Source organism: Centruroides sculpturatus, unplaced genomic scaffold (assembly GCF_000671375.1).
Source record: "Centruroides sculpturatus isolate CEXI.00-Female unplaced genomic scaffold, Cexi_2.0 scaffold285, whole genome shotgun sequence".
NCBI classification, from domain to species: Eukaryota; Metazoa; Arthropoda; class Arachnida; order Scorpiones; family Buthidae; genus Centruroides; species Centruroides sculpturatus.
This window is the reverse complement of record NW_019384647.1, coordinates 282,457-297,591: the sequence shown is the minus strand read 5'-3', so window position 1 is coordinate 297,591 and position 15,135 is coordinate 282,457. Positions and strand designations below refer to the sequence as shown.

The 15,135-nt window shown below is 26.2% G+C and overlaps 1 protein-coding gene across 3 annotated transcripts in view; it reads left to right on the top strand.

The window, feature by feature from the left end:
- The first annotated feature begins 4,710 nt into the window (after positions 1-4,710).
- Positions 4,711-15,135, top strand: part of LOC111626208 (cell division cycle protein 20 homolog) — a 31,914-nt gene continuing 21,489 nt past the window's right edge. Inside the window, exons 1-5 of one of the 3 annotated variants that reach the window (XM_023369517.1) lie at positions 4,711-4,729; positions 10,548-10,730; positions 10,811-10,908; positions 11,881-12,022; positions 12,100-12,225. In XM_023369517.1, the coding sequence (XP_023225285.1) occupies positions 10,550-10,730; positions 10,811-10,908; positions 11,881-12,022; positions 12,100-12,225 (547 nt within the window). In that variant the 5' untranslated portion in view covers positions 4,711-4,729; positions 10,548-10,549. Of the gene's footprint in view, positions 4,730-5,025; positions 5,152-5,737; positions 5,760-10,547; positions 10,731-10,810; positions 10,909-11,880; positions 12,023-12,099; positions 12,226-15,135 lie in introns of those variants that run through there. The other 2 variants (XM_023369516.1, XM_023369515.1) reach the window with 2 other exon arrangements.

The window sequence follows — 15,135 nt, the reverse complement described above, 5'->3', positions numbered from 1 at the left end:
CTTAAAAATTCACTTTTTTCTTATTTTGTATTAAGGTTGAAGAAATTTTGCAAATAGAAAGTATAATTAACTCACAAACTGTCAGAATACATTTGTATTTATTAATTTTAAAACTACTTATTAGTTTTTTTAATTTTTGTTCATTATGGCATGTCACATATGGTCAATAATCAGTATGTAGCTTATTTGTGGCAGGACTCTGAAAATTCTTTACTTGTCGGAACCTGTAATATCTGGAACAATTGTGCTTATGCTGTCTTAATTTTTAACCATGCCTGGTAGATTCGATAATTGCATAACGCCAGGTTGTGCAAATTGGGCAAGGATACAAATGAATATGGAGTCTGCAAGTATGAAGTTTTTCTTCATAAACCTGATTATTAAAGCCAAACGAATTGCTGAATTATCAGGCTATAAGCTTGATGACGCTATTAAAGCAGCCAAAGTAGACAAATCAAGAATACTAGACAGCAAAAGAAGTACTACAATCTTAAAAATGAACTCGAAATCTTCCAGGCTACAAGTAAATCAGAAAAGGCATTCTCGGTAGTGGGACTTTTCATTACTAAAAATAAGAATCAGATTGACTGATCGGAGTATTGACCATCTTTGCTTTTTAAAATCTTATTATAAAAATTTACAATAATATTTTGTATTATGTTTTATTTAAAAAACAAAAATTACCTTTTAAGTTAGAAGTTTGATCTAAGTTTATTTTTTTTAAATTTTCAACTCATTCAAAGCATTTTGTTGTTGTTGTATGCAGTTTCCAGCAAACTTTAATAAATTTTTTCTATTTGTGAAAATTTCTACGTAATTCAAAGGTAATTTTTAATATATATCTTATACAGCATTATTAATATGATTTAGGAAGTTGCAGAACATATTAAATTACTTTAAAAAATGAAAAATAATTATATCATTTGATTTCGTGATATTTTGTATATCTTAAAAATAATTAATTTTGTCCCGGGATCTTGAGAAACAGTTCACTTTTATCCCAGAATCCCGGGACAAGCAAAAGACTGGGAAATGAGAAACCTAATGCTAATGAGAGGCAAACTAGTAATAGTGGTGCCTCTTCCTTTGAATTTAATTCATTTCAGAGACTGTTCAAATTCTGAATGAATTTTTCACATTAAGAATAATGGAAAGCAAATTAATCCATTCCCAGACCCTGAACAGTGACCTCTCACTTATACCCCTCTCATTTAAGAGACATTCTTAATTATGAGACATTTTCACTGGTCCTGGCTGAAGCCTATGGGAGATAATGGGTACATTTCTATATTAAAACAAGATCAGTTAACATCCTCACATCAAAACTAATTTAAAACTAGCAGTGACTAATATTCAACCAAATATTTTGTATATGTTCACATCAGTGACAGAAATCAAATTAAGTATACTTAGATTAATTTATAATCATATATGAACAAATAATTGTGATTTACCTGCATTTTTTCCTCTCATCAGCAACTCATGTCAGTTCAAAAATTTTAAATGTGGCTTTACACAGAAAAAGGTTGCCCTTCCATGTTCTGCAGAATCATAGACATACATTAAACTTGCCTAGAACATTGCTATATTTATATTTGTAATGGGCTTATAATATTTATGCCCTACCCACAAAATAACCATTTTTGTTTTTATTTCTATTTTTATTCTTATGGTTAATTTTTAAGTTATATCTTTCTTTGTAACATTGCACAATTAAACAACTCCAGGCTTCCTCCTACTGGAAGTTTTTGAATTTTAATTGTGTTCAAATATTTAAATGCAGTATAATCTCAGTTTAATGGATTGCTTGGGTTGCCAAAAATTATCCATTGTGATATAACAGATTCCCAAAACAGGAATTTGTTATATCAATGAATTTCTTGCACACCCATATCTTTTATTTAACCCCCTACATGTAACAAATGCATGTACTTGAAATTATTCGACTTGAGATCTCTATTCTTTATTCTATAGAAACACATATTACAATTTTGTTTTTATTCACTATGTATATACAACACAGCTGACAGAAACTGTATATAGACTACTATAATCACAAAAAAAGGCAAATTACATATGCTCATTAGTACTTCAACTGACTTCATAATTTGTTAAAAAATTCATCTATCTTGGTTTGTTTTGATGCCACTTTTCTGCACAATGAATACCACAACTGCTTGATATTAACAATGTCATGCACAGCCTGTTTGTTTATGCTGAAACTTGTCAGGAAGGACTTTACAACTTAGAAAGACTTGATGGCCTCGCTAAATTTTGGCACTACACTTGGACCAACATCAAAATTTTCACTAGGTGGCTTTTCCTCAATCATATCAGCCTACTGACTCTTCATTACAATTCTTCAATTGTACACATCCTAGACATAACAAGTGCATCATTGAACTCTACAAATTCCTGGAAACATCCAAATATTAACTAAATGTTGAAAAATGCAAAGTTTACAATAGATGGGGCCAGAAAAGAAATGCTGTACTTGTTGATGTTTGTCACAAATAGATGAAAATATTCAATTACTAAATATACTTATTTCTTTTGTTGGTTTTGAATGTGAGTGTGTTTTTATTACATATAAACATTTGTGAAAAAAATGAATAGTAATATATAGTTTATTCTCATCTTTTTATTGGTCTAGTTTAGTTTAAATGTTCTTTGTCACAAATATCAGCTTTATTAGGAAACATAATGACAAGAAACAGAAAATAGGAAAATAAAACAACTTTGTCAAAGTCATGTTATTAGGACCTCAAAGGGCCACAAGTTGCTGGTGACTGGCTTAAACTAATTGGTAATATATGTATAAATTATATACTGTCAGTGTCAGTTGCATATTTAACTTACTTTATTTATCTTCATTTTCACAAAATTAGTTGCAAAAAAACTATTTTAATAATATTACTTGTAACTACTGATTATAAATGATCATTATATTAAGCAAAGTCATTCAATTCACTAGCAACACAAGCAAAATGCTTAGTAACTAGAAGCATTCTGGACTTTGTGGAGTATGTCACCAAATTTGTTTTGAATAAATTGCACACTCCAACTTTTTATCAAAATTTTTGCAGATTATTCAAGTAAATATAGTAAATATGGTATTAGTTACCATGCTTACATAGTATAAAACCTTGCTCTAACCTAATACTCAAACTAGATAATCAATTACTATAATTATTACAACTTGTGACATTCATCAAAACATTCTCAAAAATAAAAATTATTTCTAAAACTATGATAATATATTCAAACTATTAGTATTGTAGCCATTAATTTCAGCGGCTGGAATATTTGTAATTCGTTGTATTTCATTACGGATTAAGCTCAAACTTATTAACTTATTTTTAAAAATACCGTTTAAAATGCTGTACAGTATTAATCTATAGAGGTAATTCAATCCATGTGCAGGATGTTGAAATGGAAAACTAGGAATTTTTCTCTAGGCTCAGAGGAAACTTAAAGGATCTATAATGGTTCTTAGCTGTATAATGTAATTTTTTTTTTTTTGACAAAAAATAAAATCTTTAAAATCTAACAAAGACACATTCTATATATTTCATTGAAATACATTCAAAACTTTTGTTAGTAAAAATAAAATCAGAAAAAAAAAGGGTAGATGGGCATGGGGAATAGAGCAGGTCTCTTTCATCATTTTTTGTTTCGAACAAGCTCTCGATGGCCCTGCCCACGTGCATGATATTAGATATTTTCACAAGATAAATATTTAATTTTTTTCATTTTGGCCAAAGTTTTGGTTTTGATTATAGTTCAACAATTTATATATGGTTAGTTGAAAAATTTATCAAGTACATTTTCACAAACAATACTTGTTGATTACAGTATAAAAATTATATTGAATTTTGTACAAATCATTGAAGACATATCATAACCTATTATCAATATTATTCTTATAATTCAAAAATTTATTATTTATACATTTGATTTTTAAAATATTAATCGTAATAAACCAACTACAGCATATGCTATTTTGGTTTCTCGATATCTTAAAAGATCTTAAAATAAACATTTTAAGTTTACCGAAAAAAATTATATTCATTAAATAAAATTATTAAAATATATAACTTGATTGAAATTAAACCTTAATGTTATAATGAATAATAAGAAAATTCATTTTAATATTTTCATTACATTATAACTTTTAATAATAATAATTTTATATGAATTAAAATTGAAATTTATATTTAACTTTTTAATTATTTTAAGAATAAAAATACATTTAACATATTTTTCCCATTAAAAAAATACGCAGTTAAATAACATTAAGATGTAAATGTCACTTAAGTTTTCCTAAAGATTTAACACTTCAATCATTTTAAATTGATCAATAAAATTTCATAACCAAATTCATTAAAAATCTATAAGTATCAACATTGGCAGTTAAATACACACACATATTAATAAATCCGATTGACTCGATCGTTTATATACAATTAAATTAATTAAATTTTGATGCCAATCGAATTAATATATAAAAGGAACAAAGACATGAGAACGATCCACTTCTTACTTATATAAACACATGTATTAGACTCACCATGTTTAAATTTCAACACCAGATTTTCGGATTCGTCGGCAATAAAAAGCGTGAGCGTGAACGGAAATTTTTTTATTAGTTCATTGCTTTCGTTTAGTAAAGAAACGTTCAAACCTTCGAAAGTCGCCGCCATCTTTGCTTCTTGTCAACAAGAAATCAGTGCGGGATAAGTATATAATTAACTTTACTATTTTTATTTAATTATTTAAATATTTTATAATTATTTTAAATATATTTTCTCTTTACAAACTTAATTTTTTCGAAAAAAAGGCGTGTAATGTTTTAATTTTAATAAAAAAAATATTTAACCAATGGAAAATTAATTATTAAAAAAATTCATTATTTAATATATTTTTAAAGGTACTGTGAATGTTATTTAATATCATACGAATTTAAATGTTATTGAATTAATTATTTGCTATTTAGTTTAAGTAATAATAATTATTTTCCAATAAGAAATTTTCTGGTTCTCTTTGTTTATTCGTCAACCAATCGGTTAGCGGCAATTTGAAATCGCTTTTCAAACATATTTGTTCGTTTTACATATCTAATCGAATTTTAAATATTGTGTTTTATTAATGGTAAGTTTAATAAGAATTATTAGTTTATATATCATTTTTTGATCGTAAATAAAATGATTAGGAAGAAAATCAGAATCTTCATGAATTGTATAAAGAGATAGATTGAGAGGATTTTAAGTGTTATCTTTTTAAATTTGAAAATCTTTACGTCACACTTGATGATAAACCCAAGTGTTAAACTGAAAGACTGAAGAATTTTTCGTTGTATTTAGAGACTGTGCCATACTTTCACGTATTAAATACACTGTTAACTCAATTTCAACTTAGGCAAACATTATAACATGAAAATTAAACAAACTATTTGACAGTAATGATCAGATAGAATATTGAAAATGAGGGTAGAAGTTAATTTTCAGTTCTTTGTAAATTTAAATATATATGCAGAAGTTATCTAAAAGTAATGGTGTTCTGCTGAAATAAGATTATTGAGAAAATATGAAATTGAATATATGAGGGAGAGGATATAAGATCTCCAAATATACAGAGTTATAATGGTTCAAAACAAGGACAAATGTATGCAATTGAGATTGGAAGACAGCTGTAGAGCATATCGATAGGAACCAAAACTCCAGTAAAAATTTGTGAGAAATTTAATGAAGAAATGAAAGGTCTTTTTATAATTTTTTTCCATTGGTTCACATCACTATTCCAATTTCACATTATTTAATTTTTGTTCTACTTTTGAACACTGCTGTTAACCTGATGACAATAGCTTAAAGCTATTGAAAATGTTTGTGTTTTTTCCCCCCCATTAAATTTCTCAAAATTTTTGCTAGAATTTTGGTTTTATTGGTGTTTCTGTATTACCCAGTTTTTGAGTTGATATATTATAGAATATTTGCAATTTGCAGTACTTTTCCTCTGTTAATTGCTCTATTGTTTAAAAACTTAAGATTCACAAAGTCTATTTTTTGTTTAATGAATAAATCATTAATTATTGAAGTTTATTAAAATTTATTCAGCTTGTTTACTCTTCTCATTGAAATAAAGTAAACATATGGGAAATATAAGTAATTTTATATTCTTCAATCAGAGATATATTTGAGGTTAATGGAAAAAAAGCAAATAATATCTAGAGAGTATATAGAAATAAAAATGCATTGTTAACTTTTTCGTCTTTGTTTTTTAGGAACATTATATTTCCTAAATTTTGTGCTGACATATGTTTATTTGTGAAAAGAAGAAAAAATTTATTTAAATAAAATGGAACCAATTTATTTAATTAACTGATAAATCTTTCCAATATATTTAACTAATTGTTATTTGTGAATTCCAATATGTGAGAAAAAATATATCTTATTTTATATATCTTATAAATAATATATCTTTTTGGTGATATGATTTTTAAAAATTCAAAATCATATCACCAAAAATGTTTAAATAAACAAAAGATTTTAAACAAATGTTTTAACTTGTTTTAATTTTATGACTAGAAAAATATACATGCCCACAACAAACATTTCCTTGTAGTCAACTGCCCCAGCCAGTGCATTTAACCTATCAACCAAAAATTATTTTGGGTTTATCTAGCTCTATATGAAATCAACACTATGTCTAGTGTATAATTGAAATAATAATTTCCAGTAATATTAAACTAATAATTAACATTTTTAAGGAGCACTGTGAACATGAAAAACTTCTAACAATACTTTCAATAAAGAAAAGCTTAGAGAAGCAGCACATTTAAATTCAATGAAAAAGTTAATCTATTTTCAACAAACAAAGAATGGATTTTATTATTATTTTTTTTAATTTTAGATTACACTAGTCTTAATATGCATTGTAACAAATACCGTTGAAGAGCAACAGGCAAACCTGTCCAAAATGCATACTGTTGTCATAATAAGCCTGTGTTGACTGACTTCTGTGTGATTACTCCAATTATGTCAATGGTGTTTGATAAGTCCTCCACATAGCTAAAAATTAGTTCTCATAGTATCATATTGTAACATAAGGACAAAAAGCAAATTCACGAAACACATTTAGTTAATGTTTTCAGTCTTGGGAAGGCAATTCAAATAAAAAAATTTTTGGTCAAAATTGGATTATTAGAGTCTTGAGTAATGTGGATTTGAAATTTTTGCTAATAGGTGCTAGGTGAGGTCAAACATATTGTACAGTACATGTTACATCTTGTCGGGTTTGTGCTTGATGATGATAGTGAGTTTTATTAAACAGAAATAATTTATAAATATTTATTTATTTTATTTAATATATGATTAGAAATCTCCAGACAGCAAATGATATCCACCCCCATTTAACAAAAACCCCAACATAGTGCAATTAAAACCTAAAAATAACAATAAATTCTATACATAATATAAATTATATGTTAATGCATAAAAGTAGTGCAATTTAAAATTACAATAAAAGTAAGTGAAGACATTAAACAATCAAAAATAATAAAATTTAAAAAAAAGTAAAATATTACACTTATAAAGATTAAATATATATTAATATATATAAAAGTCAAGCAATTATTTATTGTGACATCGTCACAATGCTGGCTGCAATTTTTAATTTATTTAATTTAAAATATATGCTTCATCTCAAATTAATAGTGGCATGTCCCTATACATCATACTTTTCCTTTAATATTGTTTACCTATAGTGTAGTGCAGTTCTAATTTTATTAGAAATGACTCCTGAGCTCAATAGGATTTATTTTATTATTTTTTTCTTTTTTACAAATTGTCATTTACTGTTTTCCAGCTACTTTATAATTGTCAAAACAAGACTGGGATTTCCAGGTTTTAATTAGTGTATATTTTATTTTTTACATTTTTTTAATGGTTTACTATCTATTATTTACTTTACTTTATATTACATGCAATAGTTCATGCACAAAATTTCAAATTTGGTTAAACACTTCAAGACACTTTTTATTTTAGATCTATTTGTGCTGTGTGTGTGTGAAAACATTTAGTGTAAAATGCTTCTTGTTTGGATAACTATGTTAAATTTTCTATTGGTTATTAATATGCCTCAAAACCAAACTTATCATAATGACCACAAATGACTTTAAGGTGATTGTTTTATCATTTCAATATTATTGACTCCAAAATGCATTTTGGACATATTCATTCATCCTTCTTCAGTTGGGTGTAATAATATAAAAAAAAGGATGTGGAATTTTAGTGGTTAAAAAATAATAAAAATGCTACTTTATTGTGTATAATTTTTACATACCTTTTTTAATTGTATTTAGTATTTTTTAGTAATATTTAAATATAGATTTTTACCTGGATAAATAATAAGGGGTGGGTAATCATAAGTCTCTTTAGACTTATGTATTTTCAAAATAGATACATTTTAATAATCTGAATTAATAATTATACTAAATTCTTTTTATTCAAAAAGGTCTTCAAAAATCTTTAGTTTTTTTATCACTACATATAATTATATTTAAATAACTATATTTTGAATTAATAACTTTTTATTACACATTTTTTAAACTTGGTATTTGAATAATTTATACTAAATTTAAATATTTATCTCACTTTAATTGTATACTTGTAATTCTATAAATTCATATTTGTTTTTATTTTATTATCTTCATTTTCATTTTGTAGAATGGGGGCGTTTTTTATTGTTTAATAAAGAATATAATACAAACCTATATGGAACAAATACCAAAAATTATCCAATTATCTTTCAAAATCATGATGGTTTAATATATTTCCATGTCAGTATACAGTGGGTGATCGGTTAACGAACATAATCCGTTCCAAGACTTTGTTCGTTAACCGATTATGAATTTACCATAGGTTTGTATGGGAATTTGATTAATTCGTTCTGGAGACATCCCAAAATAAAAAATATATACTTTCTTACTACGTTTATTTATATGTATACACAGATGTGCATTTTTATTAGTTATCGGTTAACGAACATAATCCGTTCCTAGACTTTGTTCGTTAACCGATTATGAATTTACCATAGGTTTGTATGGGAATTTGATTAATTCGTTCTGGAGACATCCCNGAAAATATAGTCACTTTTTATTAAGACATGCTTAATGATTATATAATTTTATATATTTAAATAGCAAGTTATTTACTCAAACAGATGAGTAAGATAAATTTTCAATATTTAAAAAGCAACTAATCTATGATCTACCTTGAAAACTGGAGGAGGTTTTTTTTTTATATAAAAGTATCTTGATTAGCATGCTATCAGTCTTACTTTCAGAATTAAAATATTACATTTCATTGCTGTACAATTTTAAAAAAATCTAAATTAAATGACACTATGAAAACTACAAATTTGTTTTGACAGAAAATGATATATATGTACAGTACGTATATATCATCAATGTAAATATTACATGACATTAAAAGCACAAGAAAAAATTGTTTTACTTTCCTATTACAAATATAGCAAATAATTAAACCAAAATTATTTAATTATTAGTATTTTAAATTTTAGTACTAGGTTTATATCACTTGTTGATTTTTATTGCAATAATTAATTTATAGTAAAAACTAAATATATCTATAGATTTAATAGGTTTTGAAGAACGTAAACCTATTAAATCTTTAGATATATTTTGTTTTTACTATAAATTAATTATTGCAGTATAAATCAATGTGAAAATCTATGTAATATGTTATTTTGTACTATTAATATAAAGTTTCTTGTATTGAATAATAATAATTAAATATAATTAAAATATCTGTTATTTAGCTCATGCAGGAGAATAAAAATGACCATGAGAATTTGAGCCCAAATAGTCAAGAATATAAACGTATTATGAATGAAAATTTAAATGGAGATATGTCAAATTTTAAAATACTCTCTTATCAAAAGAAAGCACAGATTCCAGAAGGTTTGTATATTAGAATTTCTTTATTAATTACATATAATTTAAAGTAATTTAAAATGCTTTTCAAAACTTTTTTAAAGGTTATAACAGTGATATGAAAGTAATTTATAGTGCCAGTAAAGTGTCAACTGTAAAGAAAGGAACCCGTTTTATACCACATATTCCAGAAAGAATATTAGATGCTCCAGAAATAGTAGATGATTATTGTAAGAACAAGATTTAAGGAATAATATTAATTATAAGTAACTATACATGAAAATTCTATATTTTGTTCGTTAACCGATCACCCACTGTATATGAAAGTGTAATGTTTATTAAAAAAATATTTGTAAGAATTATTTATTTATTTTCTAGCAAAAACTCTTCTCTTTAGTATAAGCTTGCCATTTCTATCATTAGCTTTCATGTCACTATTGTGGCATGAAAATTATAAAACTAAAAAATGTTGAAAGATGTTTCATTTATCTCTATTCTATAGTACTTAATTTCTTTAATTCTTTTAATTGCAAAATTTATAACTGAACACTAAATTGAAATTTTTAAGTTAAATAACTTGAAATGTTTAATTTAGAAATGTCTCATCTTAACTTGGAAAAAGAATTAATGTCATCTTTAAAAATGGATACTAAAGGACCCCTGCCTAAATGGCAAAGAAAAAAATTAGAAAATTCAACTTCAAGTGTTAATAATTCACTTAACCTATCAAGTAATTCTGTTGCTGCAGGAAGTAACAAAACTCCATCAAATTCTCCAGGTAATGTTAGACTTATATTGAAAATAATTTAATTTTCAAATCCCATTTTCATAAAATTAAAAAATATTTACTACTTTCAGCAAGATCTAAATCTCCTTCTAGAAATAAAACTCCCAATCAAGGTGATCGTTTTATTCCTAATCGTAGTGGAATGCAGTTTGAAATTAGTCATTATAAAGTAATGTTTAATTTATACTTTATTCTATTTGCATTATATTATTAATATTTAATAACATAATGGTAATTTTTAAATTTTAATATTTAACAAATGTCCAAACAAGAAAATACTTCTCTGTTTTATATTTATATTTCGGTCTTAAATTATCTTATTTTTTGGATTTACTTTCAGTGCTAGATCTTAATATTTGGGATAATTTGATAACTAGTACTATTTACAAAAATATAAGCAATTACTCTGTACTGAAATTATTTCATACATATTTATATAAATTAGAATTTTAAGATCAATTTCAGAATATTCTTCTAAATCTAGATTTTTAATCTGTTGTTTTACTGCATTGAATCTAGCTGAGTTATCTAAGTTGGTTTGAAGTGTAGCTTCTTTGATTGTTTGAAAAAGTATTCCAATGNCTGGAGGAGGTTTTTTTTTTATATAAAAGTATCTTGATTAGCATGCTATCAGTCTTACTTTCAGAATTAAAATATTACATTTCATTGCTGTACAATTTTAAAAAAATCTAAATTAAATGACACTATGAAAACTACAAATTTGTTTTGACAGAAAATGATATATATGTACAGTACGTATATATCATCAATGTAAATATTACATGACATTAAAAGCACAAGAAAAAATTGTTTTACTTTCCTATTACAAATATAGCAAATAATTAAACCAAAATTATTTAATTATTAGTATTTTAAATTTTAGTACTAGGTTTATATCACTTGTTGATTTTTATTGCAATAATTAATTTATAGTAAAAACTAAATATATCTATAGATTTAATAGGTTTTGAAGAACGTAAACCTATTAAATCTTTAGATATATTTTGTTTTTACTATAAATTAATTATTGCAGTATAAATCAATGTGAAAATCTATGTAATATGTTATTTTGTACTATTAATATAAAGTTTCTTGTATTGAATAATAATAATTAAATATAATTAAAATATCTGTTATTTAGCTCATGCAGGAGAATAAAAATGACCATGAGAATTTGAGCCCAAATAGTCAAGAATATAAACGTATTATGAATGAAAATTTAAATGGAGATATGTCAAATTTTAAAATACTCTCTTATCAAAAGAAAGCACAGATTCCAGAAGGTTTGTATATTAGAATTTCTTTATTAATTACATATAATTTAAAGTAATTTAAAATGCTTTTCAAAACTTTTTTAAAGGTTATAACAGTGATATGAAAGTAATTTATAGTGCCAGTAAAGTGTCAACTGTAAAGAAAGGAACCCGTTTTATACCACATATTCCAGAAAGAATATTAGATGCTCCAGAAATAGTAGATGATTATTGTAAGAACAAGATTTAAGGAATAATATTAATTATAAGTAACTATACATGAAAATTCTATATTAAATATTAATAAGCATGCCACAAATATCCCAGATTAGAACTAATTAATGATCTAGAAATCTAGACTAGAACTAGATATGTTATCTGTTAAAAAGACTAATTAATTAATTAATTAGAAAATTTAAATTAAACTTTGATATATCTGAAAAAGTGTGTGAAGTGGGATTTAAATTAATAATTTTTGCATAAAGTGTATTGCCAGTTATGCTAAAATGGAGATTTTTGGCATGATTATTTATATTCGATAATTAGTTGTTCAAAATGTAGATTACTATATTGGAAAATATATAGCTGTTCTGTGAATGTATTATTTTCTGATTTACATAAATTCATAATTATGTAAAATTTCCATGAGTTCCATTATCTCCTTGAATTGTAAATACAATCAAACCTTGGGTTACAAATGTCCCTGTTTATAAACAAAATTTTCAATGCCATATTTGCTCGGGTTGTCGTACGATAACTCAGTTTTTGAACAAGTTGCTCGGCAGAACCAGTTATGATGTTCAACTTCCTATACTGCCTATGTTAAAAAAAAGTCAATGGCCCGACAAATCAACAACATGACTACCAATTTAGTAGTAGCTCAGAGATTCACCTTGCATCATTAGACATCACAACATGAACCATTGATGACATCATTATTCAAATTAGATTTCAATGCATATACTGGTAGAATACTACTTCCGGTTTTTGGTATTTGTCACAATTCAATTTAAATTAAATTAATTAATAAAAACCATGTTAATTGACATTTATCTATATATATAAAAATGAATGTGTGTGTGTGTGTGTGTGTCTGTCCTTCATGCATTACCACACCGTTTATCCGATTTCTGTGAAACTTTGGGAAGTTGTTTAATATACTCCGGCGAAGGTTTGTGGCATAGTACGATTGCCATAAAACTTCGGAAAGTTTTTTAATACACTCCCGCGAAGGTTTTTGGCATAGTACATTTATCCTACGATAGATGGCGCGCGTTTACACGAGCATTCGAGCACAGTGTGTTCGATCGATTTCAAATTGTGAAGACCATTTCCCCCTTCAAAAAATATTTCTATATATGCATTTGTGAACTGTTATTTACGATATTCGTAATAATGTTTGTTTAATCACTTTATTTCAACTTTTTTTTGCTAATTACGTATTCGCTCGAACTTTGTTAAAACTTTAACTGTATACCGAACAACAACCGAAGTTGTAGAAGGAAATTCGCCTATTTTACCGATCTAGGGATCCCCTTTTCCAAATTTTAATATCATCTAATAATTTAAAAAGACAAATTACAATAAAACGGTTTATTATCCAACTATCAGAAATTTCACAACATGCCAAGGAAGAGAGGAAGGAGCAATTAAATAATTAAAATTATAAAGGATTTAAAAATATATATAAAAATGGGGAATATCGCACTTCTGACAATCGCAGCGAGTGTGTGGGCTAAATTTGGAGAATCCGTGCTTCTCGCATGGACAACTGTATGTGGCCAGCTCACGCGTCGAAAAACCTTCCGATTTATTCGTGTACGCACCAGACGGAAAAACAAAAAATATCGTGTATCCACAAACACTCCAATAAATAAATAGAATTGAAACGACACTTTGAAATGTTTTCCCGATGAAAATTAATAATAATAATAAGTTTCAATAAAAATAATAAAATGTAAATTGAATTTTATCATAACAAGTTTGCTTGAATTTCCTTTCTTCTGAGATCGCAGCAATGCGCGACGGGTAAGCTAGTGTAATATAAATGATATCCATAAATCCATGTTTAAAGGTGTGTAACTCAAATTAAATAACAAAAATTTATTAATTTAATATAATATTATATATTAATATTTAATTTAATATTTATTAATACTAGGTAGCCAGTTAGTTAAAACTAAAAATAATAATTAAGACTGATTTATACACTGGAACTAAAATAAAATCAAAATTAATTAATTAAAATCAAATCAATTGAAACATAATATTTTGGAGAGTTTGGATAAAGTGCTAACACTTTACAAAGAAGTGCTATAAATTTGGTTTCAGTTGGAAGTGACAGAACATTTTGCTTTTAATATATATATACACATACAGTAAGACCCCGCTTAATGCTGCCTCATTTAACGCTGATTAGATATAATGCCATCAGCTCAAAGCCTAAAAAAAAAAAAAGCTTAAAATTTACGCTGATTTAAATTATTGCGGCATTTTATTGATTAGTACATAATATGATTATTGATGAACAAGAACCGATCAGTGGCAAAAAGGTGTACTTTCTTTAAATCTATGTTTGGTGCAATTTTGGAAAAAAAAATATAACATCATGGATGCCATAGGCAATATCGACTTCACTTGGCAAGAATTAACTGATAAATGCACGAACAGAGTGTGGAAGAAGTTATGGCTGAAGGTATCCAAGAATTCTCAATGAGAAGAGCCTATCTAATCAATACAGCAGGACTAGGAGATGTAGATAATCAGGATATTGAGGAGTTACTGCAGGTTTCTGGCAAGATCCTTATCAATGACTACTTTCAAGAACTGGCAGAACAAGGAATTTGTGTAGAACTGGAAAATAGTGATTCTGAAAACAAAGAATCCAAAAAATTTCTCTAGATTTCCTTAGTAAAAGTTTGGTGACAATAACTGAAATTGTTGATCAAATTGTAACGAATGATCCAGATTTTGAAAGGAGTACAAAAGCAAAACGAGGCATTTTGGATGCAATCTTTTGCTACTGACATTTGCTTAAGGGGAAAAAAAAGTAACATGTGAAACTTCATGACTTTATTGCAAAAAAAAAAATTCAGAAAAGTCAGGACTTTCATCACAAAAAATGAACTTTGAACTTTACATTT